Source organism: Onthophagus taurus, chromosome 2 (genome assembly GCF_036711975.1).
Source record: "Onthophagus taurus isolate NC chromosome 2, IU_Otau_3.0, whole genome shotgun sequence".
In the NCBI taxonomy this organism is placed as follows: domain Eukaryota; kingdom Metazoa; phylum Arthropoda; class Insecta; order Coleoptera; family Scarabaeidae; genus Onthophagus; species Onthophagus taurus.
Genome location: NC_091967.1, coordinates 13,085,509 through 13,100,414, shown reverse-complemented (window position 1 = coordinate 13,100,414; position 14,906 = coordinate 13,085,509). Strand labels below are relative to the sequence as shown.

Sequence of the window (14,906 nt, the reverse complement as noted above, 5' to 3'; positions counted from 1 at the left end):
CCTTTTGCACAATTGCTTTCATATTTTTCTACTTCGCTTGTTTTATCTATACCGTGAAATATTTAATGTGGATGTTCACTGATCTAGACATTGTACTTCATTCATAGTAATCCTCGATGCTGAAATAATTGCGCATTATTATCGTTTGAAGTTTTATTAAATTTATTTCAATCGAAACATAAATAATGAAAAAAAGTATTACTTTAACAAGCGAGTATCTTAAATTAATTAACTTCGCGCGTAGTTCCTGCTATGCTAACTTCAATAATAGTAATTTCCTGCAAATAATTCGACGAAAAACGCTATTTGATAAAAGGTAGTGCACGGAACACAGGTAGGTATGGGGTTTTTAGGAAATTCGCTAAAACGTGTGTGCAACCGTGCGCCCTGACAAAGTCAAACTTTGCACGAAAATTGGCCCAGTTTAGTAACCTAATAAAGGACATGGTTGGAAGCTAAACTCGAGCACGACAGAAACTCGGAGGCAAGGAACAAAAAGGAATAGAGAATGGTTTTGAGAGAGAGGGAAAGAACGGAATGTTAAAATAAAAACGTAGAAAATAGTGGGTGAGTTCGTGTAACTGGGCACTTCTTTAATGCCGAACTTTAATAAAAGACAAAAGACTAAAACTGCCATTTTTCATGCTTTTGTTCGGCATTCAAGTTAATAAAAGAAGTTTAAACACCTACAATAAATAGAACGTAAAAAATTAATTAATGGCTTTTGGTTCCAAGCTTAATAAATAACCAGCGGGAATAAATATCGATTAACAAAACAATTTTGACAAATTCAACAATTTAAAGCTTTTGATTTTTTTTAATACAAATCGAAAAATATGGATTTCCCGAACCCACATTAAAGTATATGAGGTTTGCGTCCCCGTAGGACATGAGACACGTACCAATAGCCTATAGACCGGCCATCACGTTATTTTTGGTCATATCTCGATTATTGGATTGACGTCCATTCTACCGTATGCCATCAACAAACCTGACTCGTTGCGGTTCAAACCTCACTACTATCACATTTTATTGCAAACAATGCAAAAATAATAGTGTTCATAAAAAAAACTACATCCATTTGAAATTTTAAAAAACATTTTTGTTGGTAAACTAATAGCACCTATTTTCGGTTGGGAAATTTAATCCGGTAATAGGTGCATTACATCAATGTGAATTTTCCACGTCGAAGTTTTTTTTTAAGTATATACAACAACCATTGCGCCAGAAGTTTGGACATTGTCAATTAAATTTAACATGTTCAGGGTGGCATCCACCTGCAACCCCACTAACGGATAGCGTCGATAAAAAGCGGGTCGGACAAATGGAAAAAATATGCACAAAGAGTAATAAAATTTGCAAGTATTATTACTAAAAACTGAAATGCATTGGTGGCTTATCAGCACAAAATGCAAATGTTTATAACATTTCTGTACTCGCTCCCGGAAATACGTTTTCCTCTGTCGTATGTTTCGTTTATTTTCAAATGAATTAAAAGTTTTTAACATAAAAATTGTCATTGAATACATAAAATTGTGTTTCAGTGTGATTTTTTTAAACGTTTATACATTTCACATCAATGATGTTAAACGAAATAAACATACAGTGAATTTCATTTAAGATGTGATATACAAAAATATATTTCCATAGAAGCCAGGGCGTACCTGCTTACTTTATAAGTAGTTAAAGTAGTCTGAAAAGAAGCCCGGTTAAAGATACACGGTTAAACCCGAATGTTTCTAGTTCTAAGTCTAATGTTAGTCTAAAGACACACGGCTAAACCCGATACTTTCTAGTTCTAGGTCTAATGTTAGTTCTAGTTTTAGTTCAACAAAAATAATCAACTAGAACTAACACTAGACCTAGAACTAGAAACATTCGCATCTCTCAAGACGGCTTCAAAATTTATATCTGATTAGCCGTCTTGAGAGACGTGCAGCTAAATCCGAATGTTCTTCTTCCAAGTTTAGAACGTTATGTATTAGAGTACATAAGAAGTAAGGTATAAATTTTATACCTCATGACCAACAAGCTTAATTTGATTTTGAATGTTATTTGCCATTTTTTGATTTCTTCTTAGATATTCGAATTACCAATACGAAAGCTTGGAACTTTAATACTGTCTTCTAATACGATTCTTCATCACGTCTGACGTAACTACATAATCATTTTTGTAAAACCTGTTACTTGAGAGAACAATTTGGTGTATTTTCTTTGTCTCATTTTCGTCTATTATTTCAAAAATGTTCTTCTACTTTCTCTTCGATGAATGGAGAAGATTTCATAAAGCCGATTTGTTCCATTTCGTTCATAATTTCTCATATCTTCCTCTTTTCAACTGCGGGTTTAGAAACCTTTATGAGAATCAATCTCCTTGAAAGTGCCCAGATTTTAATTCACTAACGTATTATACTAATACCGCAAAACTTGAAAAAGTAGAGTTTTGCATTAAACCAAAAATTGTTATATTATATTGATTATAATTATTATATTGGTAGATTCATCGACGTTCTCTATAACCCATAATATGATAAAAAGATAACTCCTCGTGCTTCTTTGCGTTATGCTTAAATTGTTTATAAATTATTGTAATCAGCTTAGATAATATTTAGAAAAAAATTAAAGCTATTTAAATACTTTCAAAAAAAAACTAAATATATTTAAATCCCAATACGTATTAAACTAAAACCCAACCCTTGAACAATCCCTACATATTCAAACTCTATTTAAATTGTTATGAAACTGTTATGAATTGTTATTTCTGAAAATGGAAGCGAATTCAAAACGTGGAATGCACAGTAGCTTCAACAATGCTCATCCATTTTATTCCTTTTTTTAGTTGGTAAATAAAAATTGAAACTGTTTAACATATTTATCTGTATGTTTGTACAAAAGTAAACTAACAATTTTTTTTTTATTCAACTCCGTGTTTTATAAAATTAATACAACGAATTCAAATCTCTTTGCTACTCCAGGGGCGTTAGGATTGAATACAACTAAATTACGTAAACTTGTAATAAATTCTTTATCCAAGTTTTTTAATGCGACCTTCTTTGCTTCATCTCTTTGTATTTTATTATTTTTCCTGTTGTGTTTCCTTCGGACGTCTTCTCCTTTTCTTCAATGATGGTTTGCATATTCTTTTCACACCCTAGCTGTTGTTTAGTCACCACCCTAGTTGTCGTTGTTCTTTATGTTCTTCAATTGGTTCTATATTAAGGTCTGTTTTACAGACTAGCAAGATATTTGGTCAATTTCACTTTTCACATAGATTACGTAACGCTTCAATTATAACACTTTTAAATGCGTTCCACATTTCTTGTACAGCTCATTTCCCTGTTACATTTCACGGAGTGCGTATCGTATACAGTGCCTAAAAAAAGTATTTGCGTATGTATTTTATATGAGATATTGGGACCATGGCGTAATTACTCAAAAGCTCTACAATTTTATTTGATAAAGCCAAAGCGTCACAAAATAGTGGCTAGTTTTAGGTTGATATAATATTAACAATTGACCCTTAGCCGCAAGCAACCTTGGTTTAATTAGTCAATAGATCTACAATTTCACTTGATAAAGCCGAGGTCGCTTGTATCTGAGGCGTTACATTATGATGACCACTTTGAGATTGATACAATGTCAATTATTAACCCTCGACTGTATGCAACCTCTGCTAAATTCGTTAAGAGTCACAATGTGATGACCAATTTTAAGTTAATACTATAATCTTAATCACTAATTATCAATCTAATCTTAATTAGTCAACAACAATCTACAATCTCAATTGATAAAGTCGAGACCACTTGCAGCCGAGGCGAAATAATATGATGACCAGTTTTAGGTGGATATAATGTTAATCATTAAGCCTCGGCCGCAAGCAACGATATGTATGTCTGAGAAGCTGTAACATTACGATAATTAAGTTTTTGGCTTAAACGATTTTCTATCACACTACTTCTTTTATACAACTGACTGGCCAAGATAGATTTGCCAAGCTGTACGCCAGAACTCTCTGCTGTTCCATTTTTCTGAGCTTCTAATGATTGCTGCGTATTTCGTAGCCTCTTTTAACTCCAACTTCCTTTTTTGTTGACCTATTCTCTCGTTATATTAAAATATAATCAATAATTATTGATTAATCTCCTCTGCTTGGTTGTGGTCTTGCGAATTTATGTATGTCATTATTTTCAAAGAAGTCATGTATTGTGCAGAAATTCAAAAGTTTCTTTCCAATCCTTTATTTTTATCTATCACTCTTTTGAATATTTGATCACTAACTCCGCCCACTCTTCTCTGGCTCTTTTTACTACTTCGTTCAAATATTCCACGAACTTCTTTATTATCTGCCATTTCTCTTCATCGGGTCCATATACTGCTGTTACAGTTTTCATGCTTGTTATATATTTTAACAATATTTTCAAGTCTGCCTTCTCAAATTCTTCTTCTAATTCTATTTCCGACTGTATTTTATTCTATCTTCGACTGTCATTCCCATTAAAATCTCTTTTCCTACTTCTCGAATTTAACTTTGAATAATTTGTTTTCTTCTTTTATCTTATTCATATCATGATGAAATAGAGATGCAATACTTTAATTTAATTATTTATTTGTTGGAGATTGTGATTTGATATAAATATTTAATAGGTTAAGTTGTCCGTAAGTAACAAGAAATTTTTGTTCCTTTTTCTTTATTGGACCTTTTAATAATAAAAGCTCCAAACGGTTCGATATTAAAACGTCTACCTTTATTCATGCCTTTCCTCCTCCTTCAGCATTACCTGCTTCCTGATAAAAGTTACGCACTTAGTCTGTTTAAGCCAATATCTTGGCAAGTCCAGCAATAAATCTTAACTGAACGGGAACGTTCCATACCGAAGCTCTGAGCTCCCTGCTTTGGACCTGCCCATTACGTTCCGAAGAACTTTATGAAGTAAAGAACAAAGTTCGTACTTTTCCGCGGATACGTCCTACGCCTCCTCGCCGTGCATTAAATAGTTGGCGAACTTTCGTTTTCCCTTGATTTTCCATCCGCGGCGCAGGTTGACGTTTTATTATTTCCTTTTTTTTCGGTTGTTATTCAGCATGTACTACGCGTGAAAGTTTAACTTATGAGTGAGCTTTCGGACAGCAATCGGCCCGGTCCATGTTTATTTATAAAGTTCGCGCCGTACCGATATTCGGGAATGAAAATGCCATCGATTCATCGACGCCAAGCTCGGTTGTCAATGAAATACTCCGTTGAAGTAAAATCCAGCAATAACTACTAATAATAACCGTTATCCATCGTGGATTTTCGCAGCCCTGTGGAGTAATAAAACTTTCAACTAACATTTCATATGCCACACAAAATGATTCAAAAGAAAAATAAGAATTTCTGCTTTTATAAATTTAGTTATAAAAAAAATTTTTACATTTTCTGTTCTTTTACGATTTATAGTTCCTCCTTTAATTCACTATGTGTCCTCGGACGGACGTGCGGAGGTGAAAAAAGGATCCGCTGTCAGTTTGGAGTGTAAGGCAAGCGGAAATCCAACGCCGAAAATTACATGGTCGAGAAAGAATAACGTACTTCCGAATGGAGACCAGACGTTAGTCACTCCGATTCTAACTCTAGATAATGTGGACAGACACCAAGCCGGCATATATTTGTGCACGGCGAGTAATGGAGTAGGAGAAGCTGTTACCCAGCAGATTATCCTTCATGTGTTATGTAAGTATGGTTTTAGAGATAGAGAATTACGATGTAACCCTTTAACGAGTGTAAATTTTATTAATTAATTTCAACAGGCATAATAAGTAAATTAAAGCGTTGGTTGATGAAGAAGAGAATAAAATGATATAATCAATAAATTAATCATTAATACCTAATATAAATAGAACAATTACAAAGACAATAATTTTCAGAGGTAATAATGAAATTTGGTATTATCAATGATTGGAAGGGCAAATGTCGTAATTATTTCATACACAGTAGCGAATTTCGAAACCAATTAGTTTATGGTTCAGTTTCAGACCATTAACTGCACCATTGAATGTTGAATGGAAATGCTAATTGCTCCTCTTGGTAACGTAGTTCCGGATCAATTTACACGAATATTTTAATCTTGCAAAATGTGTTACAACATAAACAAACTTATCGTTATGAGGCATCTATATGACTTTATTATATTTAATCTTTTTTATTTTATTGAATTTTTTGTAATTCAAAAGTTTCAATCAAGCGCGAAATATCCTGTTCAAACCAGTATTAAAAAAAATTGTGGGAGTAGACGAGTCAGTTGATTTTCAATGCCTGTCAAAAACAATCACTGTGGGATAAATTGATTAAAATTGGATTCGTATTGTTACCGATGCAAAAGAATGACGCGCTCTTCCCATCTCAAATAAAATATTTTAGAATAACATGGAAATGTTTTAAGAATATAACCTGAATGGTCGAAAGAAATATTTGCTTTAAGAATATTGAATAAGAAATTTCTGATTATAAACTTACGCCTCAAAGATTACTATAAATTTATTAGTCTTCTTTAAGAATATTTCTTTTCATTAAAAAAATTTAAATGAAAATAAAATTAATGTTTGTCATATCAGTTTAAATAAAGTAAGCAAAGCAATATTATAATTTAAATGAAAGTAGATCAGCTACTGTAATAAATACTAGTAGATGAATGCAGCTCAAGCGAGAAATAGCTTTAATAAATTTAGAGATAGGTAAAAGATGCCGTTCAAATTTGTAAAACTTTATGGAGCAAAGTTTCATTAAAACTTTTAATGGCTATCGTACTTTAAAGTTGCAATCTGCGCGCTATGTGTTAAGGGTCGCGTTCCGCGAACTTATTTGCCACTCGGATCATAAACCGTTTAGTGCAATTTCCTTTAAACACGTTTAATTTTCCCCCCTTCACTATAATATAACCAATAACTCACTACAAATATTTAAAAAATAACGGTCAAAAGTTCATGGCTAAAAGTTTTTACGCATTATTCAAGGATAATATTTCGAGTTCGGAATAATCGAGGCGAATATTTCGGGGCAGAAAATCGCAAAACCAACGCAGGGCTATACACTTGGGCCCAAGGGGAGGATAACAACTTGGAATTTACTTAAGGCTTGGTATCTTTTATTTTCAGATCCCCCGGAGATCTCGGTGGAGAGTCCCGTGGTGCATTCTGGAGAAGGTTTGGAAGCCCAACTCGTCTGCATCGTGCACGGAGAAAGTCAACCGGAAGTAAGATGTTTTCTATTTTCCTAACCTTAACACAAATTAAAATGTTTTTAAAAAAAAACTTTTAAATATTATCTTTTAGATTTTTTTAAACCTTTTATTATTTGATAATTAAATCATTTCTTCAACCTTAATAATAATTTTTTTATTATTAATTTTATTTTAACATTGTCTCTTCAAAATTCTTTTGAAATTATAGCAAGTATTCTTTCCTTTTAATAATTTGGTTATGCATCTATAACGTAAATTAATGCAATAAATGAATCATGAGATCGCTCCAACTCGGAGCTGCTCGTCTCAATCACTACCAGTCACAATGTTATAAACATTGTATAACATTAAAAAAACAATATTGGACCGAAATAGAAAAATCAATATTTCGATTAAAAAATACATTCAAATCCTATTAATCTAGTTCATTATTTATCGAAGGTGATTCTTTTATGATTTTCCCTAGATACATACATACTGATAAAACGCAAACAACTCATTTGCAAGCTATACATACACACGGATGAAAGACACATACTCAAAGCCAACGATGAATAAAGTATAGGACATTAAAGAAATAATCGAATAACTCGAACACAGAAAATAGTTGAAAGTGTTTAAAGAAAATAAAGACAATTCTGATATTGTAATTAAACCGAATTGCTTTCAATAAATCGACAATTTTAGATTTTGGTACAAACAACCTGAAATTAATAAACAATTGGTTGAACAAATGTTCACAATCGCACTCTGTTATACCTTGTTTTTAAAGAAGGAGGAATGAATACAAAAGTTAGATCTACAACTTGAAATATTACCAGTAAATATAGTGGTATTAAAAATAAATAACTATCTTATTTATTATTATTATTTTTCATTCTTCTTTTGGCGTTATAAGCCGTGGTGGGTTTTAGCCTGCTCAATGATCCTCTTTCATTCTGTCTTCTCGCCACACATCCGTCTCCACCCCCTAACTCCCACTAGTAATCCAACCTGGAATTCTCCTTGTTGTCCTCTTATTGCTCATTCATCCCACATACCCCATTTATACAAGTCTCCTACTTTTAATGAACCTGATAATGTCGATAATATCTATTAATTGGTTTAATTCGTGATTCATTCATAACTTCCAGGAATTTCACTAGTTTAGGACAAATCTAGGTGAGATATAATAACACAAAATATATTCAGCGGTTTTTGACTTGTCGTTGCAAAGTTGACAAGTTAGATCTTCAGCTTGTCTAATGTTGAATAGATAATATTCTAGGGACGTATCAGGACACTTATTGGTTTTCTTTTGGGACGGAGTTATCATACTCTTTGCCTGTCTGTGTGTTGGATGTTCTTTCAGGCGCAAGGCTACCTTCGAGTGCTAATTAACTGTTTTAAGTAGTAGATGTTACCAAAATTACCTGTAGTAGTTTATTGCAGATGTTAGCTCTTTCCGCAACTCTTACTGCAGTCCTGGAACAGACTAAGGATGCTTCTATTAATCTATTAGGTACAAGGTACTCAACTGCTAAATGTTTCTCCCCGTAAGAATATTTCCCTGCCCATCCTTACATCCATGTATCTTGGTGTAACATCTTTCGTACTTTCTTTCATTTTCTTATAGAACCTTTTACTCTCGCCTTGTTATAATTCTACCATTTTTCTTTCTTCCGGTTTATCTATTTTCTCCACTCGCTTTTCTATGCTCTTCATCACACCAGTCTTCAATCTTTGGTTTTTGTATCACACCAGCACTGTAGGTGCGCTGTATTACTCGATGTCTCAATAATTGACAGTCTACCAGTTTCTGATTTAACTTCATCTTATATTCCTCTTTTAAACTACCAATCTCAGGTCTTGCTGTATCACATCGTGTATTATTAGGTTGTTGGCCACACGCAAGAGTTATTTGGTGTTTCATTTTAACTCCTACTAAGTAGTTATATCATCCAGACTCTGGATGGAAGTATCCCACCTCTTATAGACCAATGGTCTCAGTATCTGCCACGTTCCTTTATATACATTTTTTGTGTGACCCTTCATGATCACACTTTATGACTTTCAAGTTATTGCTTGCTGCAAATTATGCAACTCTGAGTCTGTGACTACTTGTTTCTTCATGGACAGTTTGTTTCCCAAACATATCTTTAAAGTAGACCTCTCTGCGAAGTTTAGCGTTAAAGTTTTCGAGGACCACAATGGCGCAATGTTTTAGAATTCTCTCACATACTATTTGCAGTTCATCATGTGATATACTTATGATGCATAGTCTAGCAGACATTGGATGAAATCCCAAAACTGATCCATGGATTCTTTTGATTATTATGAATCCAATTCCGTATTGTTCTTGTCTTTCTTTGTATCCATAGAAATATAGCGAGCAGTCTCTTTTTTTTATGGCGCTCTTACTTTTCTTATCCACTAAATTGCTAGAACATCAATCACGTATTTTTCAGACTCTCCGGCTACATTGATCAAAGAGCCGGGTCGCAAAATGGTTGGAATGTTCCAGGTTCTAAATAGCAAATACAGAAATAAATATAACAGAAATGAAAGACACCAAAAATTCGATTAAAATGAAACCCACCGAAAAATCTAATAAAGTAAAAATTTATTGAGATAGATAAGGAAAAGATCCAAACAATCGATGTAATAACTGCCAATGATATGAATGTCAGATATTAGTATCTAATAAAACGATCTACATCCAAAGTTCCTCTTTCTTTTCTATAAGTTAGGGACGCGAATTAAAGATAAGTTCAAAAGATAAGTTCTATTATTGCTGACCTATATCTATATTATATTTGAAAATTAAAGTTTAACCCGCATCAACGCCTTTTTAAGATAATATTATTTATTTAAGTGAAGAAAGCTTTATGGATAATTTTATTATCTCTCTAAAACAAACTCAATTAAATCAATTTTTAATATTCTTACGGAAATTCGTCCGAATTATACCTTAACTCCTTATCCTACTTTAACGAGTTTGACTCTTGATAAAAGTTTAACGCAAAACCTAATGTCAAACTCGGATAACCTTTGATATATCGAAAAAAATCGTGTTAATCTTTATCGTGATTGCCAATCATTTTTGTTTACCACATGTTTGACTCTTTTTGGATTGATGAGTCGTTTGAATTATTGTAAAATAAATGAATCCAGTAAATTGTTTGTTTCGAAAAGTAAACTTAATCGTACGAAAGGATTTAATTACAACAAAATTCGAATACATTCGAAAAGCTCAAGATACACATCGTAGCTTTAATTACTGCTTTAAGTAAACCTTTCGTTTAAAATACTTAAACTGCGTTTGTTGGTAGATTTTATGGTATAGAGATACAATGCAACTGGACACTACCGAACAACGTAGCATGGAGTCACACGGTTCGAGGCACAAGCTCGTTATCCGTAAAGTCCAGCGCTCGGACTTCGGCAACTACACTTGTACCGCGGACAATCCGCTAGGGAAGAGCAGAAAGACCGTCCAATTAACGGGTAAGGAACGGGATCGACCTCTTTGTGAGGAAGGGGCCAGTCATTATTTTCAGGCAAGAAATAGAACGTTCACCGCATAGGGTGGAGTGGGAAAGAAGGTCAGGAAAAAAAACCGATGGTAGACAAGGGATAGAGGGGAAAATGGAAAACGGGGATGGGAATAGTAAAAATAAACGCTTCCATACCGTTCTTGTGACCGTTGTTGCAGGAAAACCGAACGCTGCGAAGTTCAGCAGTGCCTCAAGGGGTCGATGGAGGGACAGCTACAATATTAGTTGGGCGGTCCACTCGCTCAGCCCCATCGAGGAGTACAAATTGCTCTTCAGGCGGCTGCCTGAATCGGCCGCAGCGGCCGGACACGAGGACGGACATCCGCAACCATTGCACCATCAGAGCCAGAGAAGGATCACCGGAAAGGTAATTTACACTCGAACACGTCTCTAACTATACAAGCTTATCTAATCTAATATTTATTCAAAAAGAAAACAATTTTTATTATTAAATCGCTTTTTTTATTCGTGGTAATTGATCCACATCCATTCTAAATCCCTGAAGATGTGTATCCCAGTAATCCAACATGAGTAGAAAATGTACATAATTGCAATCCGTAATTTATGGTTCCAATTGGTCCGTATTGACCAATTCACAAATCCCAAACGTAGTATTGCAATCTAGATTGCAGTTCTAGGATTGCCATCACTATTTTTAAATTTAATATCTTTCCAAAATTACGGAATTGTTTTGCATTAAACATTCTGTATAATCTCACCACACCATAGTAGAATTAACGATGACTAAATTCATTTTTACTTCAACCATAACAATCGATGTTATACAATACCAACCGCGATTGTTAACTGAAACAATTGTAAATACAAAAACGCCAAACACCGCAGCGTTTGTAAGCGGCAAATCGCATTGTCCGAACATACAATAATGACCATAGTTTGTGAAACAAAATTTGTTAATTTCGAAACCTGAAATACATTCTTTGTTTAATTGATTATTCGCGAGAATGCTGCGTTTAATTGTAAAATTATTATTATTAATTATTATAACGAAACGGTTGATATTAAATTGCGTAGTTGGTATTAGTTTAATATTATTTATTTTCCATTTAATTACAAATTGCGTGCTGTGACAATTTAGCAGGTCTATTGCTATTCTGGAAAAGGAAAATCGATTCTAGCCGTGGAGTTGATTAATTCTAGCAACTTTTTAACTTGGCTTCAATTAACTTTACAGGGCCTAAATTTAGATTTTCCACTAGAACCGTACACAAATGTAATTAAACAAACTCTATTAACTAAAAAAAATAAGTTAGATATAATTTCGTTTTAATCGAAACTATTCGACCATGTTTGCAACTTAGAATTTGCTGTAAAAATCTATAATGTTAAATTTAGTAGTAAAGAACAAAAAACTGTAAACACTCGCAGACATATTATTTCCACGCAAGCTAACAATTTCCCACTCGAGTGAAAATAATGCTGGCGCTCTGTGGAAATGTAAGCAACGAAAATATGAACGAAAAAACAATATTTAATTTTTATATTGCGAAATCTTTTAAATTGGTCACTCGATATTAGAGAAACTGTAACGTTCAACACAGTTATTGACGATATTAAACGGTCGATATTTCATTAAGTTGAAGTTAAACGTCGCTTCCGATATTTGAGATATTAAAGATAAGATCCGTAATTTATGTGATGTACAGGTTGTTTCAAAAAGAAAGGGGAAATAACAATGTTGATGTATTAACAGATTTCTTTGTTACTTAAAAAGATTAATAATCAAATAAATTCACCCAAAAAAAGAACTCAAAGGTATATATTACGATATTTACGATTTCGTACTATTCCAATTTTTTAGAACACTCAGTACAACAGATTGGTGTTTGTTGCGAAAACTAATGTGAATTAAATGAAATATATTGCCTTCATTTTCGTAAATAACTAGTCTAAATCTTGTGGTAATTGCGTTTCCTCCGCTAACAAGGATAAATTGCAAAACAATGACCATCAATCCAAATCAGTGATTCTTAACCTTGTTAGTAGTGTTATCCCTATAACCTGTCTGGTTCCCATTACGGACTAATTTTTTTTATTATAATACTATAAATAATGCTTTAGTAAACATATTTTTCCTTTATATATTTTATTATATTTAATCGAAGATATGCTATATATTTTTTCATAATCAAACCCAATTTCAGTTTCTCCTAGGAAAAACTTGTTTTATTATACTTGAACGTCTTCGCATTTATAACAAATGACATAATCAATAAAATAGCGCATTGGATAAAAGTTGGAAGTAATCGTCGCTAACCTGACTCAGATTTATCAAATTTAAGAGCACAAACGATGCAAAATTTCTCAAAAGAAATATTAGCTGTTATGAGAATCGGCTATCCAGGTGGGCCATCTACATACAAATGGTTTGAGAGATCCCCATAGTATATCACAACAGGTTTGTTGTGTGATTGCATTTGACGAATACACGACGAGTCACGAAATGGATTTAAGTTCATTATTTCATGTCTTGTTTTTTTGGTTTTAATTAAATAGAAAATAAAGTGATGAAAATATCTAAAAATCGTACTGCGTACATAATCTTGTTAGTAACAGCGTAGCATTAGTTCAGACACGAATCCAAATTACGTAGCGAGGTCGAAAAGTCTTGATTGTTAACCGGAGCTTTTACTCCGTAAACCCCCGGAACGGACCGACCGGACTAATTACTACCCCGACTGTCCTTTCTAAATCCCGATAATTAGTAGGACGCTACGTGGCGAATACTACCCCAATGTCGATAATAATATTTCATCTTAATTCCGTAACTAGCTGAAACCATTAGTTCTCGTTTAACATACAAATTGCCGCGACAATAATTAAGCAAAGTGTTTTCACCCTCGCGTTAAAAAAATAACGCATCGCTGCGCCCTTCGTATAATGCGGAGGGCAGCGAAATTTTAAAAAATAATCATAAATTTTGCGGTTTTAATTAAATTTCCCGACCCAAAACCCACCCCCTTTGCTGGACCCCCTGAAATTCATCCAGTATTCATTGATTTTTGCGTTCCCCGACAAAGGATTTGTTTTTGACCCGTTCGCAATTGGTCCCGTAATTTTTTGCGAGGGAAAATTTCTTGTTCAAATTACCTGACGGTTCGATTAAAAAAGGAACGTTAATTCCCTTGGGTTAATCTCTGAAATTGGTTTCTGCGCACTACAATTTACAACATGAAACAATCGCTTATTTTAGGTAAATCCGCGGGGAGTCGGCGCACTTCAGAATTCTCCTCTAATTAGAATGGTCTCCGTCCAACGGGTAATGGTTATTACGGGCTACTAAGGATTTACTAAAATCCGTTCAAAATAGAAACTCCATAAGGCTTCCTTATCGCCCTTTATTTCGTAACAATAATATCCCTAATTATTAAATCAAATAACACAAATTCATTAAAAATTCGCTTAAATTAACTAAATAATTTCTAACTTAATTTTTATTGTATAAGTTTGATATTTGTTAGCCCACTCTATTATCATTGTTAATAACTTATCCATGTTTGATGTAGTTAACAAAGTTGGTTGTTCGTATTATATCCACAGGAGGGTATTGGGATTTACGTACAGCAGCACCAGCAGTTCATCGACAGGCGAACCGATTGGCGTGATGTTATCCTGCAGGCAGATCCAAGTCAGTCGCCGAAGGGCGTCCAATCGATGAGCTATATAATCAAGGGCCTCCAACCGGGACAAAATTATGAGGCTAAGGTGCAGGCTCGCAATCGGTATGGATGGAGCCCAATTTCTGAACCATTTACATTTCAAACCACAGACACAGGTTGGTATTATCATAAACATAAAATTAACATAACCAAAAATAGTAAAAAGAAAAATAATACATAGTTATAGAAATAAGATTACAATCATGCATGATTTTTACCAAATACATAACCTTTTATACAAGTTAAGCCCTCCATATGGCTTAACTCGTATCATTATATTACATGATTAATTTTAATTTTCAAGCTTGATATCTAAAGAGTTGATTTCAAGGTTTGTCTTGGAACTTACAAAACTCTTTTAATAATGATATTGATTATTAAAACCTGTCTATATAAACATATCACAAAATCACTGACACAAATATCAAGATTATAGATTGATTGCTATTGAAATCAGTTTCCTTCCGAAAAGT

At 33.6% G+C, this 14,906-nt stretch overlaps 1 protein-coding gene across 1 annotated transcript in view; it reads left to right on the top strand.

Moving 5' to 3' along the window:
* The window catches only part of LOC111425821 (limbic system-associated membrane protein), a 69,131-nt gene that overhangs the window by 46,430 nt on the left and 7,795 nt on the right, over nt 1-14,906 (top strand). Inside the window, exons 5-9 of the mRNA XM_023060079.2 lie at nt 5,438-5,710; nt 7,132-7,229; nt 10,529-10,703; nt 10,912-11,120; nt 14,315-14,549. Of these exons, the coding sequence (XP_022915847.1) occupies nt 5,438-5,710; nt 7,132-7,229; nt 10,529-10,703; nt 10,912-11,120; nt 14,315-14,549 (990 nt within the window). The remainder of the gene's footprint in view (nt 1-5,437; nt 5,711-7,131; nt 7,230-10,528; nt 10,704-10,911; nt 11,121-14,314; nt 14,550-14,906) is intronic.